General features: G+C 45.7%; 1 protein-coding gene across 2 annotated transcripts in view; it reads right to left on the bottom strand.

Annotated features, from left to right (window-relative positions):
- Nucleotides 1-18,147, bottom strand: part of CDHR4 (cadherin related family member 4) — a 67,428-nt gene that overhangs the window by 21,828 nt on the left and 27,453 nt on the right. For both annotated transcript variants that reach the window (XR_014225630.1, XM_082266593.1), the window contains exons 9-13: nucleotides 13,484-13,667; nucleotides 11,441-11,591; nucleotides 9,552-9,654; nucleotides 6,190-6,402; nucleotides 1,114-1,259 (exon numbers count right to left, since the gene is read on the bottom strand). Coding sequence is in view for 1 of the 2 variants with exons in the window: in XM_082266593.1 (XP_082122719.1) it covers nucleotides 1,114-1,259; nucleotides 6,190-6,402; nucleotides 9,552-9,654; nucleotides 11,441-11,591; nucleotides 13,484-13,667 (797 nt within the window). In the remaining variant the exon portion in view is untranslated. The remainder of the gene's footprint in view (nucleotides 1-1,113; nucleotides 1,260-6,189; nucleotides 6,403-9,551; nucleotides 9,655-11,440; nucleotides 11,592-13,483; nucleotides 13,668-18,147) is intronic.

The following is an 18,147-nucleotide window of genomic DNA, read 5'->3' on the forward strand; positions in this document are numbered from 1 at the left end:
TATTTGATCACCTGTGCGATTTTTTGATCATGCGCTATAAACAAAAAAAGAGCGACAATTTTGCAAAAATAACAATATTTTTCACATTTTTTTATATGAAATTCCCCCCAAAAAAATGTAAAAATCAAAATTTTTTAACATTTTAGGCCAATTTGTTTTCTGCTACCTATGTTTGGTAAAAAAAAAAAATCGCAAAAAGCGTATTTTGATTGGTTTGCGCAAAAGTTACTGCGTTTACTAACTAAGCAAAAGATTTTTGTCATTTTTTTTAACGAGTAATGGCGGCGATCTGCGATTTTTTTTGCGGGACTGCGACATTGCGACGGACAGATCGGACCTTTGACTGACATTTTTGACACTTTTGGGGGTACCAGTGACATTACTACAGTAATCAGTGCTATACATATGCACTGTTACTGTAAAAATGACACTGGCAGGGAAGGGGTTAACTTTATTTGGAGAAGGAGGGGTTAAGTGTGTCCCTAGGGGCGTGCTTCTAACTGTTATTGGATGTGGCTGTGTGTGTGTAACTACAGAAAAAAAAGGATCCTGCATAGCAGGACCCTATGACCTCTGCACTTACACAGGGGAGAGTGACAGGCGGCTTTGTTTACATCAGCCGCCTGCCTTTCTCCCTCTGTACCGGACGATCGCGAGTGAGCGGCGGACATCGGGTCCGCAGCTCACACGCGCGGGGGGTCCATATACGAGCGGGGGTGGGAGCAAGCCTCCGGTGGCGCGCGCTCGCCCCCTAGAGCCTCACAGGCTAGCGACGTAGTACTACGTCGCTTTGCCTGTGAGGGGCTGACTGCTGAGGTAAATAGTCGTGCGGCGGTCGGCAAGAGGTTAATCTTTCACTTTTGCTTTGTAACTTTATCACTTTAAGTAAACTTTCAAAACCATGAACAGAGGTTGTGGTTTTCCTTATCAATACTGTATGCGTCAGATGTTACATAGTTACATGGTAAGGTTGGTAAGGTTGAAGAAAGACACCAGTCCATCCAGTTCAACCTGCGTGGGTGTGTGCATGTATAGTTACTTAGTTGGTAAGGCTGACAAAGGATCTCCAGAGATTCTCCCAAGGTGCCCAGCAGCTCTAGTTTGACCTCTTACCTGCACGTTGATGGTGATGGGGCAGAACGTGGTCTTCTGGTTCTTCGGGTCCGGTAGGATGTCATTATTCAGATCCACCACTTTGATCTGCAGGTTGTAGGTGGTCTGCTTCTCGTAGTCCAGGGGGCCGAGAAGATTGATATCTCCTGTGTGTGGAATGGTGGTACATTGATAATGGTGGCCTTCTCAATAAAACTTGAGATCTCTAATAAGATATTCCTGATCTCTGGCACTTTCTTGGTATTGATATGACCAGGACAAACCATGGGGAAATAATACAGGTCCTCTAATGCCTCGTTTCCACTGAGCGGTATGGTATGCTTCGGTGCGATACGCAATTTTTGCCGTTTCCATTGTCAAAAGTTGTGAATGGTATCCTAATTCCGAACCGTACCGTACCACTTGTTTGGGAACCTTTTGTTGGGGTACTGTAAGGGAAATCACCTTTAGACCACAAGCTGATACAAGGAAAGACAGGTTTAATACTCGTATACGAGGAGACAGGTTACACCGATATACTACTATGACCCGTCTGGTTTGCATAGTGTCTCCTATCCTTATATACATTTTGAATATTGTTAAGATTGAAACCCCCCCTTCCTTTGGACAATGATTGATGGCCTGTACAGCCTTTAATATATCCTAAAGGGGGGGGGGGGTTGAACAGTAGTCTATTGTATTCTACTTTGTCTACAAAACATCTGGACAGGATATACGAACGTCATACAATATAGTGTAAGACTTTGTTAATGTGAAAACTTCATATAAGGTCTTTAACAAAAAACATATGTCAGGATATGGAGTAGCCACTGTTTAAATTTTTTGCAGAATCTGCTGAAAATATGCAATTCTAGGAAAACTCCATATATATAAGCATAAATGATTATAACACATATAATAATTATGAAACATTCATATTTTCTTTAACAGGTACCAAGCACAATCAAACCGTACCAACAGGGTGGAGCTACACTCTGCAGAACGTTGATTGGTTGACCATTGGTTCACCACGTCTGTCAAGTGACGTCGATCACTACTTTCCGGCTACACCACACCTATCAAGTAAGGGTACTGTTGGCGGTGGAAATGCAAGCCTGATCAAGGTGTACCGTTCCGAACCGTACTGAACTGTACCGAACCGCTCAGTGGAAACGAGGCATTAGTGCTATCTCAACCATCATCTACATCTCAAACTTTTCTTAGGAGACTTCTTTCTCTGCTACTATGCCGGAGATAACAGACCGAACACAGATTTAAAGTGGTTGTAAAGGCTGAAGGTTTTACCTTTAAGCAGCTTTCCCCCAAAGCCCCCCAATACTTACCTGAGCCTGATTCTAATCCTGCAATGTGCACGAGAGCTGCTGCAGTCCCGGCTCTCTGCCTTCTCATTGGCTCAGACACAGCATTGGGATTGGCTCCCACTGCTGTAAATCACAGCTAGTGAGGAGGGAGCAGGGGCTTTGTGTCTATGGACGCAGCCAACAGGGCTCAGGAACGAGCCCGCATGAGTAGCCCCCCGAGCAAGCGGCTTGCTAGGGGGGTTACCCGAAGGTGGGAGGAGCCAAGAGCGCTGGCGGGGGACCCGAGAAGAGGAGGATTGGGGCTCCTCTGTACAAAACCATTACATAGAGCAGATAAGTATGACATTGGCTCGGATGTAAGAAAAACATCCTGATAGACCATACAGCCACCTGGTGGAAGCTTTATGGAAAGGCAAAGGAAGGATGACCTGCAGGGTTGATGGAAAGATTCATTTCTCTATGTTATGGCTCACTAATCCCAAGCCTGGTATAGGGATGGTTTTGCCTTAAAGTGATTGTAAAGTCTCGTTTTTTTTTTTTAAATAACAAACATGTTATACTTACCCCATCTGTGTAGTTGGTTTTTCACAGGGCAGCCCGGATCCTCCTCTTCTCAGGTCCCTCTTTGGCTCCCCTGGCGCCTCCCTCATGTTAAGTGCCCCCCACACCAAGCAGCTTGCTATGGGGTGAGTACAACCCTCACATTTTTGTAAATATTTTATTCTATCTTTTCATGTGACAACACTGAAGAAATGACACTTTGCTACAATGTAAAGTAGTGAGTGTACAGCTTGTATAACAGTGTAAATTTACTGTCCCCTCAAAATAACTCAACGCACAGCGATTATTGTCTAAACCGCTGGCAACAAAAGTGAGTACACCCCTAAGTGAAAATGCCTAAATTGGGCCCAAAGTGAAAATATTTTGTGTGGCCACCATTATTTTCCAGCACTACCTTAACCCTCTTGGGCATGGAGTTCACCAGAGCTTCACAGGTTGCCACTGGAGTCCTCTTCCACTCCTCCATGATGACATCACAGAGCTGGTGGATGTTAGAGACCTTGCGCTCCTCCACCTTCCGTTTGAGGATGCCCCACAGATGCTCAATAGGGTTTAGGTCTGGAGACATGCTTGACCAGTCCATCACCTTTACCCTCAGCTTCTTTAGCAAGGCAGTGGCCGTCTTGGAGGTGTGTTTGGGGTGGTTATCATGTTGGCATGCTGCCCTGCGGCCCAGTCCTCGAAGGGAGGGGATCATGCTCTGCTTCAGTATGTCACAGTACATGTTGCCATTCATGGTTCCCTCAATGAACTGTAACTCCCCAGTGTCGGCAGCACTCATGCAGCCCCAGACCATGACACTCCCATCACCATGCTTGACTGTAGGCAAGACACACTTATCTTTGTACTCCTCACCTGGTTGCCGCCACACACGCTTGACACCATCTGAACCAAATAAGTTTATCTTGGTCTCATCAGACACGGCACCCCCTTTACCCCTAGTCTTCAGGGCCCTACACGGCACCCCCTTTACCCTAGTCTTCAGGGCCCTACATGGCACCCCCTTTACCCCTAGTCTTCAGGGCCCTGCACGGCACCCCCTTTACCCCTAGTCTTCAGGGCCCTGCACGGCACCCCCTTTACCCCTAGTCTTCAGGGCCCTACACGGCACCCCCTTTACCTCTAGTCTTCAGTGCCCTGCACGGCACCCCCTTTACCCCTAGTCTTCAGGGCCCTGCATGGCACCCCCTTTACCCCTAGTCTTCAGGGCCCTGCACGGCACCCCCTTTACCCCTAGTCTTTAGTGCCCTGCACGGCACCCCCTTTACCCCTAGTCTTCAGGGCCCTGCACAGCTCCCCCTTTACCCCTAGTCTTAAGGGCCCTACACGGCACCCCCTTTACCCCTAGTCTTCAGGGCCCTGCACGGCACCCCCTTTACCCCTAGTCTTCAGGGCCCTGCACGGCACCCCCTTTACCCCTAGTCTTCAGTGCCCTGCACGGCACCCCCTTTACCCCTAGTCTTCAGGGCCCTTCACAGCACCCCCTTTACCCCTAGTCTTCAGGGCCCTACATGGCACCCCCTTTACCCCTAGTCTTCAGGGCCCTACACGGCACCCCCTTTACCCTTATTTTTCAGGGCCCTGCATGGCACCCCTTTTACCCCTAGTCTTCAGGGCCCTACACGGCATCCCCTTTACCCCTGGTCTTCAGGGCCCTACATGGCACCCCCTTTACTGTAACACACTGTGTGAGCTGACCATTTATCCTCTGACTTCACTGGAGTGGTCTCCCTTCCTTGGCAGACCCTTTGGCAAGTCCCCTGGTACCCTGGTACTCGGGGACACTGTTTTTTCCGGAACACTCTGCCAGCAGCTCAACTGTCATCTATACTGGATCCTCTGCAGCTCAGCTCCACACCTGGTTCACTAGGCCGACTGGTTAAGACCATTTTCCTCATACAGCAGGATGAGAGACAGCCGTCAGCCTCCTCCTGGGACTCTGCTTCCCGCCAAAGATGCCCTGTCACATGTCCCCCTGACCATTATGAGCAATCCCAGAATACACTGCAAGAGTGCCCTCCCACTGGGACGCTCACAAAAGCCAATGTGTCACTGGCTTGGTTTCCTCCACTGTCCAACATGCTCCCCCATTGGATACAGTGGGGACACTCCCTCAGACCAAGTGAATAACACCTGGGAACATGCAACAGGCACAACTAACCGACCAGGCTCCTCTGATATGCAATGCTTTAATATCTAGCACCTAACCAGGAGGGTGCTACATAACATTCTGGAGTATATGCAAATTACCTTCATAAAACCTGAGGCAGCAGACTTTGTGAAAATTAATATTTGTGTCATTCTCAAAATTTTTGGCCATGGCTGTACTCTGAAGAACTACATCCTATGTTGGCTGGCCCAGAGGCATAACTAGAACCTTCAGGGCCCCAGTGCAAGAAACCATGAAGGACCCCCCCCCCAGACCCCTGGCTGGGAACCTTCCCTTCAAGCCTGGGGCTCTTCCCACTGATCCTGGGGCCCTTTACTCTCGTTGCGGGGCCCTTTATTACGGTCACGCAGCGGGGCCCTTTCACAAGTTCTGCAGTGGGCCCCCCTTCCTGCCATCCTGGGGCCTCCCCACGGTGGTGGAATTCCAGGGCCTGGTCACAAGTGTGACCTTTGTGATCCTGGAAGTTCACCCACTGGTGTCAGTAGTTTTTATTTTTTGGTATTTTAATTGTATTATTTTTTATCATTTCGTTTTTTTTACAATGTCACTGACTATGACTCTGTCCATTCAGAAAAGGCAGGAGCTGGTAAATTACATATTTACCGACCCCTTCCTGGTTCTCTATTGTGACACATCCCCTGCAGCAGCCGGCAGGAGAGGGGAGGGGAGGGAGCACAGTGTGGGGGGGGGGGGGGGCAGCACAGTATGGGGGGGGCAGCACAGTTGGGGGGGGGGCAGCACACAGGGGCCCAGAGACAGCAGAACACAAGTGAACTGGATAGGAGGAGTGGTGGGGGCAGCATACAGGGGAACCAATCTCCTCCATTTTCCTCCTGCAGCTACAGGAGGAAAAAGGAGGACAGTGATTTCTCTACATGCTGCCCCCGCCGCCCCTCCTATCCAGGTGTACAGGGGAGCCGCACAGGCCCCCTGGAGTATGGGGCCTGGTTGCAATTGCAACCCCTGCAACCCCTGTAGTTACCCCCTTGGTTGGCGCTATATAAATAAGGGAAACAAAGCAGGATAGAGAGGATTGGGTCTTACCGTTTCTCGGGTTGATGTAGAACATTGTTGGGTTCTGTGCACCGCTGATACTGTACTCCACGTTATTAAAGGGATAGTCGGCATCTGTGGCATTCAGCTGTCCCACCACAGTGCCAAACGGCCGGTTCTCATTGATGCTGTATGTAAACGGCCCGCGGCAAACAGGCGGATAATTATTCACCGGAGTGACTGTGACAAACACTGGGATGTTGGCTGAAAAAACAAGGAGAAGAGAATTTATCACTCCCCTCAATGACCCCCATCCTGTGTCCTGGGGGGGGGGATGCAGAGAGATGTATGAAGGTTAACCGGGGGGGGGGGGGGTGCAGAAGAGAGATGTATGAGGGTTAACCGGGGGGGGGGGGGAGCAGAGAGATGCCTGAAGGTTAACCGAATAGTTTTACCCTTTTGTGACTGAAGGTAAAACAAACGTTAACGCCTGAACACAATTTTCCAATTTTCACAAATGTAAAACTGTACATATAATTACAATTACTTTGTGTATCCAGGTGAATTTTACCTTGTTTTTTTTTTTTCCAGGACAAATTGGGTTTTTTTTTTTTGATGGGGAAATTTCATATTTCATATTTCCTTATTAACCACTTGCCGACCAACCGCCGTACGGCTCTGTACCTGTACGTCGCTTTGTGAGATAGCTAGTGGGGGCAAGCCGATTGGCCACAGGGGAAGACAATCAGCGGGTCCGGCGGCTGCGATTTTTGCTCCCCATGGAGACAGAACAGCGGTCTCCTGATGTGAACACGGCAGACCGCTGTTCTGTCAGTGATGAACACAGGGATCCTCCTATTTAGGAACAGAGATCTCTGTGTTTATGCAGCAAGCCCATCCCCCACACAGTTAGAAAGCACCCCCTAGGTCTAGGGACACATTTAACCCTTTGATCGCCCCTGGTGTTAACCCATTCCCTGCCAGTGTCATTATTACAGTAACAGTGCATATTTTTAGCACTGATTACTGTAGTAATGTCACTGGTCCCCCCAAAAGTGTCAAAAATGTCAGTTAGGGATCCGCATTGTCGAGGTCTCGCTAAAAATCGGCCCTGCGCTGCTGTCAGGCCACTTGGGCCATGGAGGGGGAGCCCACAACTACAGGAATGCCTGTCCACCTCCACAGGAACAGGCGCACACAGGACAGTCGGGTCTGACTCCCGTCTGTGTGTGTGTGTTCACCGGACCCAGCCGCCGAACTTGGAAGGTGTCATTAGCCTGGCACTGCTGTACCCAGGGCTGCTGTTAGAAATCGCGGGGCCTCGTACAGACTACCTGGCAGGGCCCCGCCAAGAAAATATTAAAGGTATAGTTAGCTAAAATTACAACAAAATCACTATTATCAGACCCAAATATAACAGAACTCGCATAATTCCTGCTAAATCTAAAAGAAAAAACTATGTTAATAAATAAAAATGAAGATGAGATGAGAAAAATATACAGGCTGGGCAGTTGGAGCTCAGTGATCAGAGAGACAGAGGGAGAGAAACAAAGTTACAGATATGCTCAGGAGCAGAGCTAACATTAGAGCCAGTGCTGGGAGGGGGGACCACACAGGGAGGGGGATAAGTGAGGGACGACTGTCTCTTTCTCAACAGATAAAAGCTGATAGCAGGGAGAGGGACAGATCAGATTCAGGTGCTGGAGGAAGATTTCTGTATTTGTTGTCCATCACTAATCCCCCTCTCTGTGTGGGCCCCCCTGTGTGCTCGGGCCCCCTACAAGAGGGCTGGTGGCCCCCCCCTATCAGCGGCCCTGGCTGTACCAATAAATATTGCCTTATCGAGAATTTGCATTGCCCGGGGCCCTTTAATGCTCTTAAGCTGGCACTGCTCCAATGGGGACACTAGTTCCCGTCACAGCCTGTCTAAAGCTGGCCAGGGATGGGTAGAATTTTGAGCAAAAATTCATAGAAAAAGGATGTGCTAAAAAAGTGTTAATTTCTGTATTCATTAGTGGGGGTCAAAATTTTTCTCGAATGAACGAATTTCTAACAATGTGCGCAGATTTCGTTCGGTAAATTCCATTCATTCTAACATCAAATGATAAAAGTGGTTTTACCCACTTCTGGACCGGAAGGATTTGCCCTCTTAATGACCAGGCCATATTTTGTGATTTGGCACTGTGTTACTTTAACGGACAATTGCGCGGTCGTGCCACGCTGTACCCAAATACAATTGTTGTCCTTTTTTTTTACCACAAACAGAGCTTTCTTTTGGTGGTATTTGATCACCTGTGCGATTTTTATTTTTTGCGCTATAAACAAAAAAAAGAGCGACAATTTAAAAAAAAAAAAAAAAACACTATTTTTCATATTCTGCTATATAACATTCCCAAAAAAATAAAAATCTAAATTTTTTAACATTTTAGGCCAATTTGTTTTCCTCTACATATTTTTGGTTAAAAAAAATCGCAATAAGCATATTTATAAAGTTATCACGTCTACTAACTACGGGAAAGGTTTATGTCATTTTTATTGTTTTTTTTATTAGAAATGGCGGCGATCTGCGATTTTTAGTGGGACTGCGACATTGCGGCGGACAGATCGGACCCCTAACTGACATATTTTACACTTTTGGGGGGACCAGTGACATTACTACAATAATCAGTGCTAAAAATATGCACTGTTACTGTAATAATGACACTGGCAGGGAAGGGGTTAACATTGTGGTTGATAAAGGGGTTAAATGTGAGCCTAGGGGAGTGATTCTAACTGTGGGGGGTGTGGCTTGTGAAATGATCACAGAGGCCTGTGATCCTATATAGAAGGATCACAGGCGCTCTGTGATCATTCCAGGGAGAAGAACGTTTACAACAGCTGACCGTCCTTCTCTCTCAGCGGAAAACGATCGCGGGTGTCAGGAGGCAATCGGAGCCGCCTGACCCGTGCATCAGCTTCCCCGCTGTCGACTGGGGGCGGAGCACGCCAGCGACGGCGCGTGTTTGCCCCCTAGCTCCCTGCTCGCGACCGGCATAGCCCTACGTCGGTTTGCCTGGGGGAGCCACCCTGCCGCAGTAAATACACGGCTTGGGGGTCGGCAACCGGTTAAAGGCTCTGCAAGTTTCCTGCAACTGCATGAAATCCATATGGTTGCTGTGCACTAGTGCAGGGTTCAAGGGGTTAAAGCAGTTGGTGAGAAGGTGATGCAGAAACTCCCCACCTGTCAAAAGCTCCCTGAAGAGTGATTTCGAACATAGATTGCTCTTCAGAGACCGGAGCCAGTGTAAATGAGCACTTATAATATTTTCAATAAAGTGACAGTTATTTTTTTAAGGATGAGATTTTAAAATGACAGGAAAACCGTGTGTTAAAACTTTGTGAACTCTTGTACATAACAAACAAAAAAAACTTACTGGTCATTCGCGGAGTGCCATTATCAGTCACCACAACTGTGGCTGAATATTGGAAATTCACACTCGCCATTTCATAGGAGTCGTAATTCAGAGTATTATTGATCTGCGTAGAGGAGGAAAAATGTCTGAACAAAGATTCATTTTTATTGGGATTCAGAAGGAAGAGCTAAAATAAAGTACAAATCAGAGAGCTTCACCTCCAAGAAACCAGCCCGGCCCCATTATAAAGAATCTCCATTATCTCTTATAGTTAAAGGGGAAGGCCTTGTGTGCTCTGTGGGACCCCTAAAGCGGTATTACCCACTTCCATACCGGGCCTATTCTGGAACCCCTCTACTACATGTAGAAATCATTTTTTTGCTAGTAAATTACTCAGAACCCCCAAACATTATATATGTTTTTTTGGGTTTTTTTTTAATCATTATTCATTTTTTATTTTATTTTTTTAGGGGAGACCCTAGGGAAGAAAAAAATGGCGGTCGTTGCAACTTTTTATCTCACACAGTATCTGTGCAGCAATTTTTCAAACACTTTTTTTTTTTTATAATAAAAAAGCTTTCATAAATTAAAAAAAAAAAACAAAAACACTAAAGTTAGTCTCCTACACGTAAAAATCATATTTTTTTTTGCTAGAAAATTACTCAGAACCCCCAAATATTATATATATTTTTTAGGGTTTTTTTTAATCATTATTCATTTTTTATTTTTTTTTAGGGGAGACCCTAGGGAAAAAAATGGCGGTCGTTGCAACTTTTTATCTCACACAGTATCTGTGCAGCAATTTTTCAAACACTTATTTTTTTTAAAAAAATGCTTTCATAAATTTAAAAAAAAAAAACACTAAAGTTAGTCTCCTCCATGTAGTAAAAATCATAATTTTTTTGCTAGAAAATTACTCAGAACCCCCAAACATTTTATATATTTTTTTTTTTTTTTAGGTTTTTTTTAATCATTATTCATTTGTTTTTTTTGTTTTTTTTTTTAGGGGAGACCCTAGGGAAAAAAATGGCGGTCATTGCAACTTTTTATCTCACACAGTATCTGTGCAGCAATTTTTCAAACACTTTTTTTTTTTAAAATGCTTTCATAAATTAAAAAAAAAAAAAAAACACTAAAGTTAGTCTCCTACATGTAAAAGTCATATTTTTTTTGCTAGAAAATTACTCAGAAACCCCAAACATTATATATCTATTTTTTTTAGGTTTTTTTTCATCATTTTTCTTTTTTTTTAGGGGAGACCCTAGGGAAAAAAAATGGCGGTCGTTGCAACTTTTTATCTCACACAGTATCTGTGCAGCAATTTTTCAAACACTTTTTTTTTTTTATAAAAAAAAAAGCTTTCATAAATTAAAAAAAAAAACAAAAACACTAAAGTTAGTCTCCTACACGTAAAAATCATATTTTTTTTTGCTAGAAAATTACTCAGAACCCCCAAATATTATATATATTTTTTAGTTTTTTTTTAATCAGTATTCTTTTTTTTTTTTAGGGGAGACCCTAGGGAAAAAAAATGTCGGGCGTTGCAACTTTTTATCTCACACAGATCGCCAGGGAGGTTAAGTGATGACAAAGTTATTGCCAAATAAACAGGCCCATAGAGGGATGGTAAAAGTTGATCTGCCCGGAGGGGGTACAGGGCTGAGAACTGAACAGGATAAAGTGATATATATAATATATTTCTATAGGGACATTTATTTATACATCATATATTATCCCCCCCATAATCGCCTTTATCAAGGGAGAATACATTCAGTTTCTCTCTCCCCATAGCTGAGCTCCTTCGTTCAGTTCAGCTTTTCTTCCCATCTACCTTTCCCAGTTAGGGTAGTGTGGCCCCTGGAGGGAACAATGTGGCCCCTACGGAGTTTCCTGATCCCATCCACACTCACCTGTAGCACGTTGCCCACCATGCGGAAGGAATAGAGGGAGTTGGCATTGGGAACGATGGAATAGGTGAGGCCGGTGCTGTTATAATCCGGATCCGTACAGCTGAAAGTCGCAAATTTGTATCCAGCCGGAGCCGTCTGTGGAACCTGATCCCTATCCATGGAAGAGAGCGAGGGGTTAATATTACCCAGAGAGCATCTCAGTATTCACACCACAAGAGATCCACAAATCAACAAATATAGACTGAAAAAAACCCAGTACCACTTCCCCTGCTGGGTGTAATTCTCAGTATCTGTTCTTATTCTGTATGTATGGGCTCTGCACAGTACCACTTCTCCTGTCCTGTATGCTGGGTGTAATTCTCAGTATCTGTTCTTATCCTGTATGTATAGACTCTGCACAGTACCACTTCTCTTGTCCTGTATGCTGGGTGTAATTCTCAGTATCTGTTCTTATTCTGTGTGAATGGACTCTGCACAGTACCACTTCTCTTGTCCTGTATGCTGGGTGTAATTCTCAGTATCTGTTCTTATTCTGTATGTATGGACTCTGCACAGTACCACTTCTCCTGTCCTGTATGCCGGGTGTAATTCTCAGTATCTGTTCCTATTCTGTATGTATGGACTCTGCACAGTACCACTTCTCCTGTCCTGTATGCCAGGTGTAATTCTCAGTATCTGTTCTTATTTTGTATGTATAGACTCTGCACAGTACCACTTCTGTTGTCCTGTATGCTGGGTGTAATTCTCAGTATCTGTTCTTATTCTGTGTAAATGGACTCTGCACAGTACTACTTCTCTTGTCTTGTATGCTGGGTGTATTTCTCAGTATCTGTTCTTATTCTGTATGTATGGACTCTGCACAGTACCACTTCTGTTGTCCTGTATGCCAGGTGTAATTCTCAGTATCTGTTCTTATTTTGTATGTATAGACTCTGCACAGTACCACTTCTGTTGTCCTGTATGCTGGGTGTAATTCTCAGTATCTGTTCTTATTCTGTGTAAATGGACTCTGCACAGTACCACTTCTCCTGTCCTGTATGCTGTGTATAATTCTCAGTATCTGTTCTTATTCTGTATGTATGGGCTCTGCACAGTACCACTTCTCTTGTCCTGTATGCTGGGTGTAATTCTCAGTATCTGTTCTTATTTTGTATGTATAGACTCTGCACAGTACCACTTCTGTTGTCCTGTATGCTGTGTGTAATTCTCAGTATCTGTTCTTATTCTGTGTGAATGGACTCTGCACAGTACCACTTCTCTTGTCCTGTATGCTGGGTGTAATTCTCAGTATCTGTTCTTATTCTGTATGTATGGACTCTGCACAGTACCACTTCTGTTGTCCTGTATGCCAGGTGTAATTCTCAGTATCTGTTCTTATTCTGTATGTATGGACTCTGCACAGTACCACTTCTGTTGTCCTGTATGCCAGGTGTAATTCTCAGTATCTGTTCTTATTTTGTATGTATAGACTCTGCACAGTACCACTTCTGTTGTCCTGTATGCTGGGTGTAATTCTCAGTATCTGTTCTTATTCTGTGTAAATGGACTCTGCACAGTACCACTTCTCCTGTCCTGTATGCTGTGTATAATTCTCAGTATCTGTTCCTATTCTGTATGTATGGACTCTGCACAGTACCACTTCTGTTGTCCTGTATGCTGGGTGTAATTCTCAGTATCTGTTCTTATTCTGTGTAAATGGACTCTGCACAGTACCACTTCTCCTGTCCTGTATGCTGTGTATAATTCTCAGTATCTGTTCCTATTCTGTATGTATGGACTCTGCACAGTACCACTTCTGTTGTCCTGTATGCTGGGTGTAATTCTCAGTATCTGTTCTTTTCCTCTATGTATGGACTCTGCACAGTACTACTTCTCCTGTCCTGTATGCCGGATGTAATTCTCAGTATCTGTTCTTATCGAGTATGCTGTGTATAATTCTCAGTATCTGTTCCTATTCTGTATGTATGGACTCTGCACAGTACTACTTCTCTTGGATTGATTTAATACGTGATATATGGTGTTGTGTCATGTGATCATACTTACACCACGAGGGCAGGACTGCACTGCGGAGCGATATCATTGACATCAGTGACGGTAATGGTGACGGTGGTGGTGGCGCTGTCAGAGTGCTGGTAACGGTTGTAGGCTCGGACCTTCAGGATGGTGGTGACCAGTGATGGGTTGGTTTCCAGGTCCAGGTTAAATGTTGTTCTGATTGTCCCAGACACTGAAAGAATAACAGTAGACATTGTATGGTCACATATACTGAGAATCACTGAACTCCTGGACTTCCAGGGACAAGCATAGGAGTGTGCAGGAAATGTCACCACCTGTATATGATCCGTGTCATTTATAGGTTATTGGGGGGAATATAATCCGGATCCGGTGCTTGGAAACTCAGCCTACGATAGTCATTGGGAGGAGATATAATAAGGAGGACCAAAGGTGTCAGCAGTCTGTAGGGTTAGGAGAAAGATGAGCTTTGGGTTGGGGAGTAAAATATGAGTTCCCACCATATCCAACTACATTAGGCCAGACATCCCGGATGAACCCCCAACTTCTGTATATAACCAAACCAAACAGTGATCACAGGTGTTATCAGTGACCAAATAGGGTCATAACTAGGGATCGACCAATTATCGGCAAAGCCGATATATCGGGGGCCAGTATGCACTTTCCCCGATATATCGGAAATCGGCCCCGGAGGTTACCGATATTGCCGATATTTCGGGAAAGTGCTTGTATCGGAGTGATACCTGCAGTTAGAGGCATCACCCCGATACCGGCGTCCATAGCCGACGGTCGGCTGTCTTGTAATGACAATCGATGCAGCTGAGAAGCCGCTCGGCTCATCCGGGTCTCCCGTCCCACCTGGAGACCCGGGCATCCTACCTCTATGGCCGCCGAAGAGAAGACCCGATCAAAGCTGCATTCGGCTCTGATCGGGTCTCCATGTAAAAACCCGGAAGTGATGTCATGAATTCACTTCCGGGTACTCGGCGCCAGATTTAAAAAAATGACAGCCAAACTCGACGTTTTGAATGCTTTTAAGTGCAGAGGAGGGGTTTGGGGTCTTTTAGACCCCCAGATCCCTCCAGAAGAGTACCTGTCTAAAAATATATATTTTTTTTTTAATGTACGAAAATATCAGCCAATATCGGCTGATACTGATATGCGATGACCAAAATATTGGTATCGGCAATAAAAAAACGATATCGGTCGATCACTAGTCTTATCCCATTTGGTCAATGATGTCTTCCGAGATCCCCAACTGAACTGTTTACAAACATCAGCCAGCTGAGGAACTGTCATTTGCAACAGGAGCTGCAGCATCATGCAGTAGTAGAGCAGCATTGTTGGGCTGCACCAGGTCATTGTAGTAGCAGGCCATCAATATTAACCACTTGTCGACCGCTTACTATATATAGTAAGGGGAAGCCGATGCGTGTGTCAGATGGCCCCGATTGCCGCCTGACCAGTGGCGTAGCGTGGGTTGTCAGCGCCCGGGGCAAGGCAAGCAATTTGCGCCCCCTAACCTGCGGACTTGTAGTACTCCCTGAGTCTCTTCCTACAATAGTACTGACCAGCCTGATTCCTACACTGACCACTACACTAACCTACCTGATTTCTACACTGACCTACCTGTCCACTTCACTAACCTACCGGATTCCTATACTGGCAACTGGACTGACCTCTACACTGACTGACCTACCTGATTTCTACACTGTCCACTACACTGACCACTGCACTGACCTACCTGATTCCTAAACTGACCACAACAGGAACCTACCTGATACCTAAACTGACCACTAAACTGACCTACCTGTCCACTACACTACACTGTCCAGGCTGGTCAGTGTAGTGTAGTGGTCAGTGTAGTGTAGTGGTCAGTGTAGTGTAGTGGTCAGTGTAGTGCAGTGGTCAGTGTAGTGCAATGGTCAGTGTAGTGTAATGGTCAGTGTAGTGTAATGGTCAGTGTAGTGTAGTGTAGTGGTCAGTTTTAGAGTACACTACACTGTCCACTACACTACACTGCCCACTACACTACACTGACCACTACACTACACTGTCCACTACACTGACCACTACACTACACTACACTACACTGTCCACTACACTACTCTACCCACTACACTGTCCACTACACTACTCTACCCACTACACTACACTGTCCACTACACTACCCACTGCACTATACTGTCCACTACACTACCCACTGCATTATACTGTCCATTACACTACACTACACTGTCCACTACACTACACTGTCCACTACACTACTCTACCCACTACACTACACTATACTGTCCACTACACTACCCACTACACTACACTACCCACTGCACTATACTGTCCATTACACTACACTACCCACTACACTACCCACTGCACTACACTACCCACTGCACTATACTGTCCATTACACTACACTACACTGTCCACTACACTACACTACACTGTCCACTACACTACTCTACCCACTACACTACACTGTCCACTACACTACCCACTGCACTATACTGTCCACTACACTACACTACCCACTGCACTATACTGTCCATTACACTACACTATACTGTCCACTGCACTACACTACACTACCCACTGCACTATACTGTCAACTACACTACACTGACCACTACACTACCCACTACACTATACTGTCCACTACACTATACTGTCCACTACACTACACTACCCACTACACTATCCTGTCCACTACACTACCCACTGCACTATACTGTCCTCTACACTACACTACCCACTACACTATACTGTCCACTACACTACCCACTACACTATCCTGTCCACTACACTACCCACTGCACTATACTGTCCTCTACACTACACTACACTGTCCACTACACTACACTACCCACTACACTACACTACCCACTGCACTATACTGTCCACTACACTACCCACTGCACTATACTGTCCACTACACTACCCACTGCACTACCCACTACACTATACTGTCCTCTACACTACCCACTACACTACACTACCCACTACACTACACTACCCACTACACTGTCCACTACACTACACTACACTGACCACTACATTATACTACCCACTACACTACCCAATACACTATACTACACTATCCACTACACTGTCCAGTACACTGACAACTACACTACACTGTCCTACCTACAGTATTCCTATACTGATCACTACACAGCGTGACCCTAACTGCTCTGTCCTAACTCACCTTAACTCTGACCCTAACTCACTCTGTCTATCTTTCTGGCTGCTGCCTCTGGCTCTGACACACTGCTAGACTGTAAAAGGACGTACCTGAGATCCAGCAGAGGAGGAGGAGAAGATTGTGTGGTGGAATTTCACAGTCCGGAGGCGGGACTCCCATGCGCGCCACATGATGTGCCACCCGGAGGAGAGGAGAGGAGAAGGAGAAGATGCTGGAGGTGCCGAGGCGGGACTCCCGTGCGCATTTACCACCTGATCACAGACAGGCCAGCCCCCCCCCTTGCTGCACGTGACCCTATTCGCCCAATAACAGGGCGCAGTGGAACATGGCTGTCTGGGGACACTGTAATAAAATTAAGAGAACAAGCAGGAATGACACACGGGCGTGGGATTGCGCCCCCCCTAAATATTGCGCCCGGTGCGGCCGGCCCCCCCTGCACCCCCCACGCTACGCCACTGCGCCTCACACCCGCGATCGTTCCCCGCTGAGAGAGAAGAACGGTCGTCTGTTGTAAACACAGCCGACCGTTCTTCTCCCTGGAATAATCACAGAGCTCATGTGATCCTTCTATAAAGGATCACATGTCTCTATGGTCATCTCATAAGCCACGCCCCCCCCACCCCATAGTTAGAATCACTCCCCTAGGGTCACATTTAACCCCTTGATCGCCTATACTGTTAACCCCTTCCCTGCCAGTGTCATTATTACAGTAACGGTGCATATTTTTAGCACTGATTACTGTAGTAATGTCACTGGTCCCCCCAAAAGTGTCAAAAATGTCAGTCAGGGGTCCGATCTGTCTGCCGCAATGTCGCAGTCCCTCTAAAAATGGCAGATCGCCGCCATTACTAGTAAAAAACAAAAACAATAAAAATGACATAAATCTTTCTCCTAGTTTGTAGATGCGATAACTTTTGCGCAAACCAATCAAAATACGCTTATTGCGATTTTTTTTTTAACCAAAAATATGTAGCAGAAAACAAATTGGTCTAAAATGTTAAAAAATTTAGATTTTTTTATTTTTTTGGGGAATGTTATTTAGCAGAATGTGAAAAATATTGTTGTTTTTTTTTTTTCAAAATTTTCGCTTTTTTTTTGTTTATAGCGCAAAAAATAAAAGCTCTATTTGTGGGGAAAAAAGGACGTCAATTTTATTTGGGTACAGCGTCGCACGACTGCGCAATTGTCTGTTAAAGTAACACAGTGCCGAATCGCAAAATATGGCCTGGTCATTAAGGGGGAAAATCCTTCTGGTCTTAAAGTGGTTAAGGCCCCATTCACACCAGTGGCGGCTGGTGCTTGATAATTTGGGGGGGGGGGGCAAACCAACAAAAGCAACACCTCTCCCCCTCCCTGCAGGGAGGGATGGCCTCCATACCTTAGGAGGCAGATGTCCTGCCTGTGATTACTCTCTCTCCCCCATCCTCCTCCCTCTCCTGTCTGAGTCTGGGGGGTGCTGGATGGCTGAGCCGCTGTGGGTGAGCCATGTCTG

Source organism: Pelophylax lessonae (assembly GCF_965119305.1).
Source record: "Pelophylax lessonae genome assembly, chromosome: 8".
In the NCBI taxonomy this organism is placed as follows: Eukaryota; Metazoa; Chordata; class Amphibia; order Anura; family Ranidae; genus Pelophylax; species Pelophylax lessonae.